The sequence below is a fragment of the Etheostoma spectabile genome, chromosome 11, assembly GCF_008692095.1.
Source record: "Etheostoma spectabile isolate EspeVRDwgs_2016 chromosome 11, UIUC_Espe_1.0, whole genome shotgun sequence".
NCBI classification, from domain to species: Eukaryota; Metazoa; Chordata; class Actinopteri; order Perciformes; family Percidae; genus Etheostoma; species Etheostoma spectabile.
The window spans coordinates 1,455,289-1,473,499 of record NC_045743.1 but is presented as its reverse complement, the minus strand read 5'-3'; the positions used below and the strand labels follow the sequence as shown (position 1 = coordinate 1,473,499).

Sequence of the window (18,211 nt, the reverse complement as noted above, 5' to 3'; positions counted from 1 at the left end):
CAGTAAAGGTGCTATAAACCTCTTGATCCCTTCAACAACAGGCAACAAGAACAGCATAGACATGGCGAGAGACCTTGTAACAATGAGCCTGTTTGTACGTTTCGGGGTAAACACAGTGAAGCTCTGGTTTGCCTCTGCCGTGAGTGCCACAGGCTCAGGGAGGGCTTTACCTGGGATGGAAGCAGGGGAGCAGAGATGAAAGTTGTTGCCAAATCTTCCTGCAATGCTTAAAACCCAAAAAGCTTGCAGCTATTTTTCGGATTGACTGATTTCACAACTGGGATGCAGAGCAAAACTGTGCACAGCAAGACTACAATTCTACGCATTCCTGGCTTTAACGCCCACATGCAGCGCTGATCTCACAGGAGCGCTCACGACTGGGATGAAAAAAAGAAACAGTTTTTACTTTTATGCCCTTGTCTTCACAAAACAGGCAGAGTTCAATTTGCAGCAGGTACAGAGATGCATCATGACTTATTTCATCTGATTACTATAAAGAACATTTAAGTCATTGGTTTGGAGAAGCGGGGGAGGAGTAACACTAAATTAGTACAGGAAGTAATGATGCCCTGAAGCTAGAAGGAAAGAGAGATGTTTAATATCACCTCATAGTCCGTTCATTACTCCATCTATCTGCAGTGCTGTGTGGCATTAAAACAAGCTGTCAGAGGTCAACACAAGTGTTGCTTTCTGTGTAGACACACTGCTATGAATAAAATGTCTTACTTTTTTATCCCCATCCTTAGACTATGATTAACATTTGCCTTCAATCTGTTGTTGTCTGCAGTGGTGAGGACATTTTGAGGGCACAGAGGAGAGAGAAATTTTGTATCCTTTTCATAGTAGCTTTTCTTTGAAAGAAATTGTCAGTTAATGGAACACAATGGCTTTGATGCACATGTGTGTGTGCTTGTGTTTCAATGAAAAGGCATTGAAAGAGCACAAGGACAGGGAAATTGCTTAAAAGCCTGTCGGAGCGTATTGTGAATGCACGGCCTGAAACTGCTTGGCAATTACTTTGTCACTTTCCTCATTTTTTGAAACTTTAATACCCATGTTCCCTTTTTTGTTGTTTAAGCACTTTTAAATTTCCATGATTCAGATGCAGGCCCACATACGGGCATAAGCTCAAACCAAAGCCCCAGGCTGTATGAATGATTCACGTTGAACAACTTGTTACCACCTAAGATCTGTAAAGCAAATGTGAGAATAAATGGCTTCTTTCGGTGGAGAGTGTGGGGTGGGGTCCATATTGCAGCCCAGCCTGCCATTGCATTGGGTTGGAATATAAATCAAGTAGAATTTACTAAAGACTAAAATGTGTTTTTTAAGCAAAATGCCAATGCCTTATAGGCATATTTGAGCCGGCAGAGTGTAAACTTAATGTATAAGTGTGAAAATAAAAATGTAGTTGATCTGCTCCTTCACATAATTCTGATGTCCGTAAGATGCATAAAGAGCATTGAGGTTACGTTACATTGCTTCACACATAAAGGTTTCTGTGTCCCCATCAATATTTCTGTGCCATCAGCAGTTTTATTTATGACACGGTCATCAATACTGCTTCCACTCAGTGCAGCTGCCAGCCTTTACAATCTCCATCACCTGGTTAAGTAGATTAAATAAAATGTGAATGGCTCACTCAGGCTCTGCGCTGCACAACTACCGTAAACTCCACTTTTCTTCGTCTTGGAAACATTGTAGCGGCTACTTTGAGCCTTGGCTCCGTGTAAGAGGGAGGTGTTGGAGGTGATTTAATATTGTTTGGTCTCTGCTTTATTAGGAGGAGGAGAGGACTCTCCATCACCGCTGGCTCCGTCTGTCCCTCTCATCTTTCTCTGTCAGCCGGGGTTAGGGTGTGCCACCATTAACCCATCCTGAGGAGTGCATTACAACTTCTCTTTCAACTACATGGCCTTTTGCCCTTTCAGGGCTAGTTTTACAAAGACCTGGGGTCATTTATAAAACTGTGCGTAGGATCCTTACTGAAAGTGTACGTATGCCCAAAAGCAAAGATGGTGTGGGTGCACGCACATCTGTAAGAAATGTTCCCTTTATAGGTAGTAACACATTACCCACAAGTGTGCCTACGTGAATCAGCCTCTTATTCCGCCCTGTACACACACTTTTTAAATTTTTGAGAAAAAGCCAAAAAATCCCTCAGATGCTCGGAACCGGAGCTATATTATATCAAAACAAGTCTTAGTGATAAAATTGAAGATTATAACATATATATGAAACACTTGTAAAAAGCCAGTTACCCCCAGAGTGTCGAGGACCTGTATTTGGACCGAGATGGCATGGTTCCAGCGCGTTGACCTCTCTACTGGACCCAATTCAGTAGATAGATCCAAGAGCCCAGCTTAAGGGAATTTAAATTGTCATATTAGCCAGTCATCGTCATGGTCCCTGAAGTCTCTTTCTCTCTTGATTCTTCCAATTGGGGTTAGTCCTCCTGCAGAGCCAGCAGTGCCATCATACAGCATTCCACACGGGGGGGTCATCGCAGTATTTATATGTTTACAACAATTTGTCATTGTTAACACCTTGCCAGAATCACAGCTTCAACTCTATCCACCCCCCCCATATATATCTTATTTTGCATTGGGTTCCAGCCCTGTATACATATATTTTATTATTTACCTCAAGGTTATTTAAAAAATAAAATCGTGAATCAAGATTGTGATTTTATAACGATTAATCGTGCAGGCCTACAATATGCATTAGTTTTAGTCTGCATTGTGCGGCCCCATGCATTTTAAGTTCTACACACGGGTAGAGCTGGACCAAAAATCATATCTCAGTATTTTCTAGTGGGCTAAATGTACAGTTGTAAGTCAAAGCCACATGTGAGATTTCACAAGCACTTTTATTAAAATAGACCGTGATCAAAATAAAATGCAAAGCGGACTTTCCTTTTCTGTTTAAACATATACAGCTGTAAAACATGTAAATGACACGCCTGACAGACACGCTTAGATTCATGCTTTTCTGAAGGGGTTGACACCAGGCACATAACATCTGTTATGACTTTTGCGCTATATTCAGCATCTTTTACTACATTAATAACAGTGTGTGTGTGTGTGTGTGTGGCTAAAGTGATATGTTAGAGAAGTAAGTGAGGTGGAGCGTCTGTGTGTCTGCGTTTGTTGGTCAGCAAATGAAACAGTATCAGACAGATTAGAGGGACAGACCTGAACAGACCACTTGATTTTGTTGTACAACAGACTGCACTTTGTTGGCTCCTTGACTCCTTTGATTACATTTCCAATAAAACCAATTCCCTCTGATGTTCCTCTTAGGCAGGCCTTGCCCAGTGCGCACACAGACCAACTGGCCGGTGCTTAGCCCAGTGCTAAGCTGGTGAATCATATCAAACAATTACCCTGTTTTCCCATCGAGGAGGATGGAGAGCTGTGATGGCAGATGCAACAAAGTCTCAATCCCTGCCGACCATGAGAGCATTTTCTGGCCACAACTTCAGACGCTGTGTGATATGCCCATCCCATCGCCTGCAAGAACACATACGTGTCTGTCTGCCGGCTATGTCCTGGTACGCAGCAAAACACGCATCATAAACAACCGACTGCTCGCTCTGTAAACAAGACAACATGGAATAAACATCAGCTTGTCATATTACCAAATTATGATCAGTACCTGTAGTGTTTGAGGTTTGTCAGACCAACCCCGGCCGTCAAACATCTACCCCCAAGTAGAGTTTTGTGTCATAAGGAATACTGACGGGTTTTGTAAGTTGTAAGTACTTCATGGATGGTTAATGCTTTAGATCAGTAAAGAAAGCCCAACTTTTGGGATGCCAAGTTTGAAAAGTCCAATTTGGCTTGTGTATAGCCTCCAGTTCCATTCATCAACAGTAACACTCGTATTTTTGCACAACAGTAATAACTGTCTGTAGTTAGAAATACGTTTGAAATTACATTAATAATTGTTTTATTTTAACATTGAAACAAATCTATGTTACGTGTAAGGGGTTGTTCAAAACTCACAGAGAATTAGCACCAACTTTGTTGCTCTATGGCCTCCTTCTTGTTTTTGGTGTATGGTTCAGTCTCAACGCTCTCATCAACCTGGGGTCCAGCCAGGGATTAGCAACAATTGTATTGTAGAAATCTAAAATGGGAGATCTGCCTTGTGAGAATTATATTGCAAATATTTGGAATGATGTGGACAAAGAATTTTATTTTGGATATCTGAATTGTTCTTTTTGACTAGTAAGAGTTGAACTGCGGATATCTGCAATACATATCTAGTCTAGCTATTAAATGTTAAAACAGCCATATACAATTTTAAAGGATTTTTAGAGATCTTAAATGTAGTTTTGACCAGTAAAATCAAAGTTGTAGATATTTGGAAATGTATTTTTTACCATTAAAGGTCTTATTTTGAATATCTCTATTGGCATTCTAACTAGTGAGAATACAATTTTAACGAGTAGAAATGCTATTATGGATTTCCGAAATATACTTGAGGAAAATAAATGAACCCTTTTTATGTTAAAATGGTATCCTATACCTGTTAGCAGATATCCACAATGGATTTGTGGATATTTGCAATTGTATTGTTTCTAGTCACAGTTACAATTGTAAACATCTGAAATTGAATTTTTACTAGCCATGATATGAATTGTTGATATGTGTTGTGACATTTTAACTAGTCAGAATGTATTTTGGACTGTCCAAATTACAACATAGATATCTGGAATATTTGTTTCATTTTGGATATCTGAAATTAGAGTTTTCACTAGTAACAATTGTATTGTAGAAATCTAAAATGGGAGTTCTTCATAGTAAGAACTGTATTGCAGATATCTGAAATGTGCATTCTGAATAGGAAGAATGGCATTGTGGGTATCTGAAATTGAAAGCCCTATACACATGAATGGGAAACGTGACATCATTTGTCCTAGTAAGAATGATGGGTATCTGAAAAGTGCTTTTCGACTGAAGAGTTTTTTGAATTATGGATATTTGCATCAAATATCCAGTATAGCTATTCAACGTTAAAATGGCTTGCCATAGATCCTTACGGTTTTCAAAGACTGAGTGGTCTTTTAATATCGGCTACGTGATTACAGAAGGATGTTTGGCAGGTGTCATTTTTTTCAGCTAGACAAACAAGGTTATGGTAGAGGATGTGCGCCAACCACAACCAAAAGTTGTTATGTATAGCTTATAACTACTTTAATAAGCACAACTAATCATTAAACATGCAAAAAGGTTTACAGGTACAAACAATACGTCTATTATAAAGTATGCCTTGGTAAAACCTGCCACCACCATTTCTTATAAAAGTGCCAGAAACTTTATTTATCACTTGATTTGATAAGGGGTTATTTCTTCCATCCTCTTAAATGTTAACACATTTGTAAACAATGGTTTTCAGGTAGCCAACAATTTCCAAGATAATTCATGATTAATGTTGCTCTCAGCGCAGTGCTGACTCACAGAGCTGGTAACTGTTTTAACAAAACTCGTCATTAATAACAGTGATCATCACAAAGCCGAAGCTGGTGTTTTCCTCCATTTTCTTCGGTGTTGTTCTCATTGCTCACTGTCAAACAGAGGCAGAATTATGAAGCAGAGCATGCGTCCTTCTCACTTTTTTTGCCGTCTTCTCCCTGACTCTTTACCATCCTATCTGAGTGGCCTCCTTCAGCTTACAGCTTCCTCCTGGCGACTTCCTCTTGGCTGCCTGCCAGAGTGCCGATCACTGCATCTGTCTGTCAGCAGAATACCAACTGATTAATGCTTTCACTGCGACCATTAATAAAACTGCGGAGAGGCTGCTCTCTTTAATTGAGAGGTACAGCTAGGGCTGGACTGAACTAAATGAGAAGGACATATACAATAGGGACATGTATAATCATGGTCTGGTATGTGTATGTATTTTACGGGATGAAGAGTGGGCTGCTCTCCCTTCTGATGACAAATTATTTAGTTGCTCCAGTGCAAAAATACTAACTCAGTTATTTATTCAAGGGCTACGGGCTGAATGTACACACGTTTTATCAGATTTTATTTAGTGTCTTTTCCTGTCCTTTGCGACAGTAGCTGTTCTCCAACGTTGATCTTGATTTTCTGCACAGCAGCAGAATCATTTTGGTGTGATGATAAAGTACTGATGTCTGGGCCACTGGCACCAGCAGTGATCCACGGGCAGTGTGCTGGACACACCCTGACTACTTGGCTCGTTTGTCCCATCCATCTCTCCCATTCTCATACAACGAAGTATTCCAGCGCTGCAATCATTTGTTTAGAGGATGAAGGGAGCGGATGCACTTCTGTGATGCATCTCCTAATCAAAGTGTGGCTTTACTGAACCGTTTTTTAGTATAGGATACTCAGTCATAGGGCAGGGTGGTTAAATGATAAGACTGGTGTTAATGTTGTCCTATTCTATTTACCTTTTGCAGATTTTCCTGTTGAATGGTCCACGTCCCTCCACTGTTGTCCAGGGCAGGCAGCAAACAGACGTGCTACCTTCAGTTGCTCCATTTCACCTGCCACTGATGAGCTTTGGAGAGTCTAACATGTGATTCACACTATACCACCTATTTCATACCAACCAGTATGTGTAGGAACACAGACAAAGTCCCACACTGGCTTCCTACCTGCAAACATGGCCTACTGTGTTCATTGGAACACACAACCAAGCCGAAGGTACTATTACTGATAACCAAACCCAGAATCTATGGTGGAGAGACAGAGCTTTACCCCCAAGCCCCCAGGCTTTTTGTTATCTGCAAATCGTAAAAACACATGGAGCCATCCTGTTGTCACGTATTGCTTTGTTATGATGATCATGGCCATTGTAGTTTATTCTTCTTAGTTCATTAATCTAGCAAAGCATAACTGAACATGCTCACTTCTAAGTGTGTTTACACTGTGTCTAAAACAACTCTGCATCAGCATTTCTTTTATGTGTGGAGAATATCTTAGCGTTGGGGCAGAGTACTGTCAAAAAATGGATTTCTGTGGCACAAAGGCATAAGCTATAACACTCCATCACTACACATTTTCACTTTTTTGCAATATATATGAATACTTGTTTTTGATCTCTTCAGGCTGAGTGTTGATGACCTGTCAGTCATTACCTGAGACACTTTCCACATTGTAGTCCCTATTGTGACTTTGGTTTTCCAAAGTGTGAGATTGGGCTGGATGACAACCAAGCACACATACAGGTGATTGGCTCCAGTGTTCGTAAGATTGGGGAGTTTAAGGCTTACTCATTTTTTTGTAAGCTTTTTTCGAATTCCAAAAACCAGACAACTGTAGGAAAAATCCCTGTTAAACTTGTCTCAACAAACACCAAGTTCCTAGAAATTATTCACATAAGCATCTTCTGGAGTGAAGAGTGCATTTTCATCCAGCAAATCTGTTGGTCAAAGAAAAACATTGTTCATTCCCCCAAGAATCTATTAATGAACATGCCTCTCTTTGAAAATTACTGATAGAGATGTGGAGACAGGTCAGACTCTATTGGCACTTCCAATTAAAAAATATCATTAAGCTCAGCTTTAAAAACAAATCTCAAATCCTCCCCAAAACTAATTCTGACAGAGCTCACTGACTGTTGTGTTGGCATCAAGGTTTATTGTCCTTTATAATGTACAATATACAAAAATATAGGGTACCAAAAAATTCACAGTGTCTAAAAGGCAGTGATTACAGTCTACATGACATGTCTAACAGTACACCTGGTAAGTTGCATAGAAGGGCACAGAGCCTCACACCGCAGGGGACAGAGCTGAAAAATGGACCAATCAGATGACCAACAGAGTCAATAGAGGCTTAGTTGGCTCAAGACAACTTCTGAATTGAATTTCCCCGTTGTATATGACTGTTTGCAGTCTATAGTTTTTAATAGTGTCTCATCATTATTTAGTTATCAGTCTATTTCCGGTCTGGATTCACGTTTCTCTGGAAATCTGATGTTTGAGCAGCTGGGAAAGGTCATAAGACACAGGCGGTCGGTCCCATTGTGGAGCGCTGTCCCCAAACAAACCTCATGGTTGGTGTGTACTTAGCTGCTGCACTTTTTTTTAAACAACTATAAGGCTTTTTTTAAACAAACAGTGTTAGCTATACAATATACAGATACATTTACACGATCCTCGGCAGGGTCATTAAATGGGCTGCAGAAGGCTGTTGCTCCTATATACAGATAGAGCTCTCATCTCGTGCATGTACAGTAGCTGAACTGAAAAGCATTGCTGGGTTAGCATTCATCAATCAGGCAATAATATTAAAATATAGCTGTGAAAACGCCCTTTTATAAACCAAGCTTTGACTATAAATAGTGTCAGTTCCACCTCCGCAGGAACCAGAGGCGCAATGCTTTAACTTATAATGATTAACATCTCATACATGAAATATAGAAAAAGAACAGTAGCATGGAGTGTCAGCAACACAATGTGGGAAAAAATGCATAAAAAACATTTTTACAGACATCCTCATATATAGTCATATGTATGAAAGCATTTATTGTACAAAATACAGAAACTCCCCTTTGCTTATTTAGGCATTCAGACACGCAGAGAGTACATGTTTGCACGTACACACACACACACACACACACACACACACACACACACACACACACACACCACACACACACCACCCACACACACACTAAACTTCTAAGCAAGCATAATTTACTTTTTTCTTTTCCAGGGAATGCCAAATTGATGTTTTGTTAGTCATTCTTTGTAAAAACCATGTCAATAATTTATTTGTGTTAACATTTCCCATATTGAAGATGCACTGGTTACCAAACTTTAGAAAACAAAAGAATGTGTTCATTCAGTGAAGTGAAATTAGAGAAACAAGAATTAATAACCTATTTTATTTTACAAAATATGTCCTCCTATGCTACAGCTTGTTTGAGAATAAAACAAATGTATGTAAAACAAAACATTACAAAAACAAACATTAAAAAAGAAGTGCCAATCTACTAGCTTATTCTACCATCATAGAAAACCCAATCCATTTGTTCAGCACACTGGCCATATTTGATATGACCACCGAGCTATTAAGCACTCAGTAGAATTGATGCATCCATTGGAGAATCAATTGGAGAATCAATCAATTCCCTTTCAATAGTGTTTATTGTTCTTGGAAAAAAACGAGAACAGGAGAAATAGAAAACAAACCTCGCCCCTGCCTTCCATTGCATACAGGCACCAAGGCATTCCCAAAGCTTTATGTACAGTTCAGACCGCTTCCCACAATCCCCCTTGCTTTTGAATTTTTTGAATGTCCTTTTCCACAAAAGGCGTGCAGCTCCAGCAAATTCAGGCTAATGTTTAGTGTTGTGACTCTTACAAACAGCCATCCCAAAAACTTAATTGACTCTTAAGTTCAAATCTTTTTCTGTCGTGTGAAATACCAACAATGGAGGGCGTGCATCCGTCCCTCAAGCCAGCTGATATTGACCTTTATTCAATCATTGACTTTATTGAGTTTTCTGTTTTGTTGTTCTTCTGCACCATGTGGCAAGGACAAAACGATATGCGTAGTTTGTCTCAGTAACTGCTGTTGTTGTCGAGGGAGTCAAAGTTCATTACAGGCTGAGAATGTGGTTAGTATTGGAGAGGCGTAAAACTGTGACCCAGATCCAAAGAAATGTAATGTTTTTAAATGTTCTGGTAATGTTCGTCTCCAGAACTGTGGATTATTACAACACCTGTGCTGAGGAGTTCTGGTTATAACAATATGTCTAAAGCCATGAGTCGTCCTGCCAGAACTTTCCACCAGATCCCCACATGAAGCTCTGAGTTGACACTGCTATATCCAGGCAGGCCCTTAAAATAACACACCCCCAGCACACCCCTGACTGCACCAGGACACCGCCATTGTTGTCCAAACACACATCTCCCGATGGAGAATTACAGAAATGCCCTTGAAGACACAAACCCTACCATGATGAAGAGACTACCGAAGCGAGGAGAGGGGCAATGAAACAGAAGAACCTGGCCGAACTCTGAGAAACGTTTCAGTTTGTGTCGGTTCACTTATGTCACCATGGCATTGGGGTGGTGTCCGTTGGCAGGGGGTTTGGAGAGCCAGTTGTGGGGCTTTTCTCAGCTGTTGTTGTTTTGGTTGTAGGTCCTACATGGCGAAGGGGATGAGTTGGGCTGGTAGTCATATTTGCCGAGCGCCGTGGGATAGTAGGTGGTAGTGTACACGTTTGTTTGTTGGAGCGGTGTTGGGTAGAAGTTGGACCTTTCATCTGGCAGAAGGTTGTTTTTGTTAAGCGTCTGGAATGACACAGTTGAAAAAAAGAAGCATTAAACAATTTCAATCATAGCTTATAGAATGGCATGTTTGATATGTTATACCGTGTGACTAAATACTTTTAAAACATTACTGACAAGGAGCACATCTGTCCTGCAAGTAAATAAGTTTTTATTAAAGCAACAGTTCATCATTTTGGGAAAAATGCTGGAAGATGTGTTATTTTCAGGAAATAGTTTTTAGGACTCAATTATAAACAGAATGGACTTTGCAGTGTGGACACCCTGTTCTGTGTGTTATGCAAAAAATATCAGTAATTCTTTCCCCGTGAATAAAAATACCTCCACTAGCCCTGAGGTTATTGCTTATACAATGTAAGTGTATTCATAACCAAAGCTAACCAATTTAACAAATTTAATTTAGTTAATGTCAAGCATACTCAATACACTAATATAAATTATGAGATGGCTGGAATTCACTGCGGCTATCTTAAATAAAAACAAAAACCCACATTTTATTCTAATGCACTTGCTGAGTCTCTGGTAAAAGCCAAACATAAGGTGAAACACTTTCCAGGGGAAACATTAGACTAATGTAATCCATCTGCACAGCACTGGAGAACAGGGCAGGGAGATAATCAGGTTAGAGTTGGTGAAATCCACAACGCTGGGCATCATAAATTGGCCTGGAGGAGAGGGAACCTGCTGGATAAACAGTGCTGTAGTGATACAGAGCGACATCAGCTGCACATCCAGCAGAGTCTGGCTGCTCCCCTGGTCATTAAAGCTAATGAGTTCAGGCTCTCAGCACCACGATGGCTGTCAGCACCGCGTCCACACAGCAACAACAATAACTGCAAGGACAACAAGCGTCAGGAGGCTGACACGCTCAAAAACACAGGGACGTGTCATCGTGGTTACATGTTCCTGCCATGCTTTGGTAGGATTTTAAATACTGTCAAGTTGACCGGAACGGTTAAAAGGAATCCCTGCTGGCACACATTAGCTCAAGTCAGACAAAAAGAAAATAAATAGCAGGGGGTGAGAACATGAAATGCAATCGAGAAAGTCTAGTTTGAACAAGACATTCATAAACTGAAGGGTTATCAGTTGCCAAAACACAGCACAGCAATTTATAAAACTATGAGATTGCATTTTACAAAAAAGTTATCTTCTGCTCTGACGATTGTGAGGTGAACCATAGTTTACCAGCATTAAAACTAGTTTACCAGCATTGTGTGCTTGCATCACTCCTACTGAACACAGTCTAATGTATATATGTTCACATGAGTGATAAGATCACAACCAATCAAAACAACCAGTAACCCAGTAGTTCAACAGTGAGCAGACATGGGGTGGGGGGGGGGGGAGGTTGCATTGAGGAGTGAGCCTCTATATATGGGCGTTCACTCTACCAACTGAGCTGTCTAGGCCCCCATAGTTTGGGAATTAATTTAAATTTCCTTTCATTTAAATGGTCAATATCCAAGCATCAGAGGCTTGGACTTTGACTTCTAGTCCCTGGTATGAGTTGAGCTTAAATTCTGGATTCTACAACTCCCATAGTGCAAGAAGATCTTTCATTAGACCCTTCCTGTATTAAATATGTTCCATCTTGCTAGTTTTTAACTTAACATTAGGGTAAGATAACAGGTCACTCAAAAATGGTTGTGACTTCCCAAGGCATTATCTCTGCTTAATATTTACCACATGTAGTTTGAGTTAAACATAATGTGTACCCCAGACACCAAATGGTGCTGTCGACCCCAGAAGACGAAGATGGACCGTACAGGAGTCTGTTTTGGAGTTGGATATTACAACTTTCTAAGGTTAAGATAATGTGTTGGAATGAGAGTTTAAGCAGCGGCTTACTTCTGTGATGTATCATCCAGTTTTGCTACCGCAAAAAAAAGACAATGAGATGGAACAACTGTTAGGCTTGAGGGATTAATGTCAACAAGAATTGTGATCTCTCTGGATTGGCAAATTTATCATGTGTCTGATAGAGATGTGAAAACATCCGTTATTATTATACATGTCATTAAGTAATCTGAGCTGCTCTGTGGTCATTCAGACTAGTCCAGATTATTTAAAGTAGGATAGATGCAGTTTCTGATTTTTGGAGGATGTAACTGAATGTAACAGGATAAAATGAGTCACTGTGCTGCTTCTGAGACGCATAACATTATATTCTGGAGTATTAAGTTCAATTTTGGAAAAAGACTTGGGCAACAGTCATGAGATAGTGGCTGGTGTCAATTCAGCCAATTCTAATTTACTTTAATCCGTGATTGGTATGCGCCCTAACAATAATAGTTGTAGCTTCCATGCTCGCATAAAATGAGATGGTGGTGACAAAGATCAAACTCCCTTTGGTTCAGGTCATAACATGTTTTACGTTAGTTATCTACACATGCCCACTTTACATAGACAGAAAAGTCAAAAATCATCTTCCAGAGTTTTAACATATTCAGTTAGAGAGCAAAATCAATAGAAGTTTGCACTAAAAGTCTATGAGCCTCTTGTGAAAATAGTTTCTTGACTTTCTGTAAATGTGAATGCACAGTAGACCGATAGCAACGGGAGGTCGAGGGCTGACTAATGCGTTAGAAAGCTAATGGGGCCCATTAATAAGGACTTGGTTTGTGGGCAGTTAGGAAGCCTTAAAGTCTATAGGTTCTGTATGAGAGCAAGGAGGAATAAAAATGAACAGTAATTCATCTTCTGTGGTTAGCGCTCTATTGAGATAAATGCATGAATAAAGGCTCTAAATAAAACATGAATCACTTTGCCCTTGAATCGCCAACATTTGCATTGTGTGTTTGTGCATGTGAGTAACACCAAGTAAACAGTCCTTCTATTTCCATTTGTATTACTTCTATCTACATAATATTTTAAAATGCAGCTCTTTTCAGTAATCGCCTACCTTGAACTCCATGGGTGTGTACTTCTCATTCTTTGGCGTGGTGTTGCCCTTGTAGTTGAGGTGGTTTGGGGTGGTGGGGTGAATGACGGCAGACTCCTGCGAAGGCTTATGGAAACGTTGACAGTAGACATAGATCAGGAAGGACAGCAGCCCCGCCCCGAGGAAACAGGAAACACCGGTGGCGATTAGGTGGATGGAGGTGAATGCTGGGAAATGAAGAAAATATGTGGCATGTTAACATACATTATCTCATCCTATTTCATTTAAACTTTCTTTCTACACTTAGTTATCCCAGCAGGATCCTTATTGTCTCTTGGATTCTTTGAGAGCTCCTTTGAAGAGCCGTTTATGCTAAATCTAACTGTCTAAAACTTTGCACTAAATGGTCGACTCTTTGACGTAAATGTTTCTAACTATACAGAGCTCATGGTATGTTGTCCGGTGAGGATGCTATGAGAGACCTGTTACATTAAATGTATGTTCATTCTATGATTTAATAGAACACAAATTTACAGAGGCTTTGACAGAAAGTGAAGGCTCCTAAGCTCTCATGTCTTGCGTTGCTTTTTTTCCACCATCATTTAAGCAATTTCGGTCTCTTTTGCGTTGATCTCTATCTTTTTAGGACAGGAACATACACTTGGGTTTGTATTTTTAGTTTTGGACTTCCTGTAAGCAATTTCGAAAAAATTAAAGGTTATGAAAAATTCAGTCTTGAAGTGAGTCACACATTTTTTTTTGGCACATGAAGCGAAATTGCCGCCTTGTGTTGTGGCCCGTTCCAGGTACATCACAGTGTACATGATGTTTCTTCCTCCTCTTGACAGAGACAAATAAACACGTACGTGAAAATGCACACATAATGCATGAAAACATGCTCAGACATCTGTGGAAACATACAGGGGCAAACATTAACATGCACACAGGAACAAAGTGAAGGCAGCTGTTAATCCACTTACCACCACAGTGTTGATCCTTATCAAAACCAGATGCAGGGAGAATGACTGCAGAGAGGAGAGGAACACATGGTCAGAGACACACACACACACACACACACACACACACACACACACACACACGTGCACACCTTGGAGACAGCCTTCAGAACACAACCATCGACTAACATTCAGGGGAGTTGACACATGCAGAAAACAAAACAATGAATGAAAAATTGAAATGTTTTAATGGTTGCGCATTCAGTCCATGGAGAGTTTTTTGCACCAGTTAACTCAGAATAAAAAAACGGAATCAACTTCTCTAGTTGCTGTTCGAGACAAAAAACTAACATCTACAATACAATATTTTACAGCCATGCATCGTGTCCCACAAATCCCAGAAGCAAAGAAGAGAGCAGGGAGGGTTGATGTGTGTGTGAGCAGTTGCAATGGTTCATTTTTTTTTGCCTAATTTTGCTCTTCAGCTTCCTCACAGCTGCCTCCCCCTCTGCAAGTGACCTTAAAAAATCCATCCATCGCCTCATTGAAATTTGCAATAAAATTAGATGTGATTTGGTGTTGTGACAACCCATTAATATTAATCGCTTTCGTCTGGACTCATTAGGGATTCTGAGCGTGGAGAGGCCTCTGCTGGCAGGCCGTGAAAGATCATTTTAGGAGAAACTTTCTGAGAGTCATCAGCATAACAAGGTGCGCTGGGGCCAACAAGGTCAACCGCTAACTTGTTGAATTCACATGGACTTAATTATGGTTAATTAACAGAAGCAGATTACTTCAGCGTACACAAGAGGATGTGGGCTGCACACAGACATTTTTATGCATGGACACGTTTCTGAATGAGGATGGTGAGGATGATGAACTATAATGTTGTGTACATATTTGACAATGACAGACAAATAGTGTCCTAAAAGCACAAGCTGCTGCTTTTGCATGATGCTGCCAACAAAGATTTGGCCTAAAGGACGACTAAAGAATTATGGGCTGAACCTGAAGCTGCCCACAAAATTACATGGGCTGTCCTCACAGAGACGGAAGCCAACAGTGTGTTTGGTTAAGCTTGGAAACCCTCAAACGGATGACAAAGCAGTAAAAATATTTGATGATAATCACATGTAGTTAGTTTTTTTTTTGACTGCACAGTTAAAACACAGTAAAAATTATAATCATTTAATAAACTTATTAGGTGATTGTAGGACTAGGTAATAAATCAACGTTCCTAATTTTCAGTGGAATTGTATTAATGGTGATATGATCCTATCAGATCTAAACATTTATGCTGTCAAATTCAGTGATTTTGGGCAAGCTCAAATAAAAAAAAGGTTTTAGTTTTTGTTTGACTGAATGGTTTGGTCACATCTGCATACCTTTTGCATTTCCTGAGTGTCAAGTAAATATTTTTGGTCAGACAAAACAAGCAACTTAAAGTCATAATTTTGAGCTCTGGGAATTTGAAACTTGAACTGGTATTTGCCAGTGTCTGTAAGCATTTTTGAAAAGCGCTAAAGGCTAAACAACCAGAACGGCAAGCACACGTGCTTTCCACGTGAAAAGATACAAACTTCCATGTTTTTATTTGAAGGCATCATACAATTTTACCTGACTAAGTCAACCCAAAAACATGATCAAGCAAATGGAAAGCATGCAGTATATTTTGGGATATTCAGGGCTGCAAAGGAAACAGGTTGTCCCTTCAAAAGTTTGGCAAAAGGATGTTGCAATCGAGGAACCTTTTAACCACCAACCTCAATCGGTTACGACGACTTGGAAGGAGGCTGCACAGGTACAGTGTGTATCTGAGAGCTGACAGACTCACCAGGTATTTCATTGCAGTCTCTGTGCTGAGTGCTGTTTCCGACACAGGGGGTGTTGGCCTGAGCACCACACACCCGACTCCTCATCTGCGAGCCTGAATCATCACAGACTGACCATAGCGACCAGGCCATCCAGCCACCTAAACACAGACAAAAGAACAATCAATACAAACCCAGACAAACACAAAGCCAGACGTCCTGGAAACCAACACGGCCACCCAAGCTGTCACCATCCGCGGCCACTAACCTTCCTGGCCAGCCAAACAGACCAAACGCCCCAAAAAGTGTTTGTGATGTAAACAGGATTGAAAGAGTAACCCCATGAAGAGTTTGTTTAGTGCATAGCGAAGATGTTTGTCTGCCGAGCCAAGCTTTAATGCCGTTTCCCCCAGTAGCCGACCGGTCAACAAAGGCTCCTACCCAAGAGGAAAAAGAAAATTCCCAACTCTCAGCTCCTCCCTTTGAACCAAGCACTTGCTGCACTCTTTCACAATGTATTTTAAAGCCCCCAAAATAAAAGGGAGCACAGGCCACTGCAATGAAAAGCTGATGAAAAAGCTGGTTTGTTATTCAGGGTGCTCTCGAGTGTGCAGTTTTGGCAAATAGTGCCCGAGTAGACACAGAGGACAGGCCTCTTTTACCTTTGCTATCACTCTGGGGCTCACTGACAGGGGGCTCAGTCTCCACCATCTGCTCCCTTCTTGCCACACAACCATCTAGACACACATAACACACCAACCACCTAAAATGTGTTTAATAACTGTGCACCACTACAGCCTACTTTAATTGCTTCATTTATTTCCATTTATTTTTGTCACCCGTATGACCTGCGTGATCATTCATTTGAGTCAGAAGGAATGCCATCAGGCCTGAGGCTCCTCGTTAGTATTCTGTCCCTACAGTCCCTTCCTGCTGTCCTCCATTACTGGTGGAAACTTTAATCAAATGACCTGCGACAGAGGCATCAAATATTCCTGTGACTGACAGCCAGCTTGGCTCTAATTACGCATGCAGAGAGGCACCAGGAGGACCCCGATAGATGACTGATATTGTGCCTGTCAATAAAGGATGAACGAAGAGATGAATAGGGGCTGGAGAGATTGTTAGCAGACAGTTGATTGGCAAAGGCCTAACGGGACATTTTTGGTCCACGTCAAACAGGAAAACATTAACCTGATAAAAGGAGGCTGATTAGCATCTCGGCAAAGGGAAGAAAAAACAAAACAAAAAGACATTTTCCTTTCTTTGTAATTACCATATCTTTCCGTGTGATTGACAGTTTGGCTGATTCACAATGAAAAGCATCTGAGGAAACTGACAGTTAAGAGGAAACAACTATTTAATTTGGACAGAAAGCATCTGCACTACAAAACATCACAAAACAGACTTACATGCAGACACATTATATGAAACACATACACCTCCCAGACAATGAATATTTGTCCAGGCAATTGTGGCGACAAAACGTTGAAGGCTGTTTTATATCATCTAGAGTCAGGCTGAATCCCTTATGAGTCCTGATGTTGGACTTTTTTATCCTCTTGGATTAACAGGTAGATCTCATGAATATTTCAGTGTCCTTGTGGGAGCAGAATGGGAATAGAGAGGGGAACACAGAGGGCAGTGTTATACATCTCACATCTCATCACATCTCATGTGGTAAGAGACTTTTGGGAAAGCGTGGCTAACCTCCAAATCAAGAAAAACAATTTGAAAACCATTAGAACAACTAATTTAATTTCATAATTTCAGAATCAACTCTAGTTTGTAGTTTATTTTTTTGTGTCTTATTGTCTGTTATTTTACTTTGTAAAACTTATCATATAGTTTATGTTATATTAGTTATGTTGTTAATGATCAGTGCATGCAAATTACTTAAATGTTTTCTCACCTACCGCTAGTGGTATCTTGACAGTTTTTCTTATATTTATCCAGGTGTTGAGATGTCTACCTCTAAAATCAATGTTTCTTTCCAGGTATGGACATTACTTAGTAGTCAACAGTTTTCAACAGTCCAGAAGAGAACAGCGGACTGTGTTCTTGAGCAGGGGTTCCAAAAACTTTCAGCCCACGACCCCCAAAGCAACGGTGCAAGTGACTTGCGACCCCCCCACTATAAACGTATATAAACATTGCGCAAAACCGTGCACGCACTATAGGTGTAAAAGTCAAAAGCTGTTCCTTTTTTGTTATTTGCTTGGTTTTCTTTTAAATTTAGCCACTAGTTTTATGTTCTGTGTCATGGCTAACATATGTTATT

General features: G+C 40.4%; 1 protein-coding gene across 6 annotated transcripts in view; it reads right to left on the bottom strand.

The window, feature by feature from the left end:
* Positions 1-9,672: 9,672 nt before the first annotated feature.
* Positions 9,673-18,211, bottom strand: part of sema5ba (sema domain, seven thrombospondin repeats (type 1 and type 1-like), transmembrane domain (TM) and short cytoplasmic domain, (semaphorin) 5Ba) — a 165,854-nt gene continuing 157,315 nt past the window's right edge. For 3 of the 6 annotated variants that reach the window (XM_032528883.1, XM_032528881.1, XM_032528882.1), the window contains 5 exons: positions 16,593-16,667; positions 15,954-16,091; positions 14,144-14,188; positions 13,185-13,390; positions 9,673-10,282 (listed from right to left, as the gene is read on the bottom strand). In XM_032528883.1, coding sequence (XP_032384774.1) covers positions 10,106-10,282; positions 13,185-13,390; positions 14,144-14,188; positions 15,954-16,091; positions 16,593-16,667 — 641 coding nt within the window. In that variant the 3' untranslated portion in view covers positions 9,673-10,105. The other 3 variants (XM_032528884.1, XM_032528886.1, XM_032528885.1) reach the window with 3 other exon arrangements.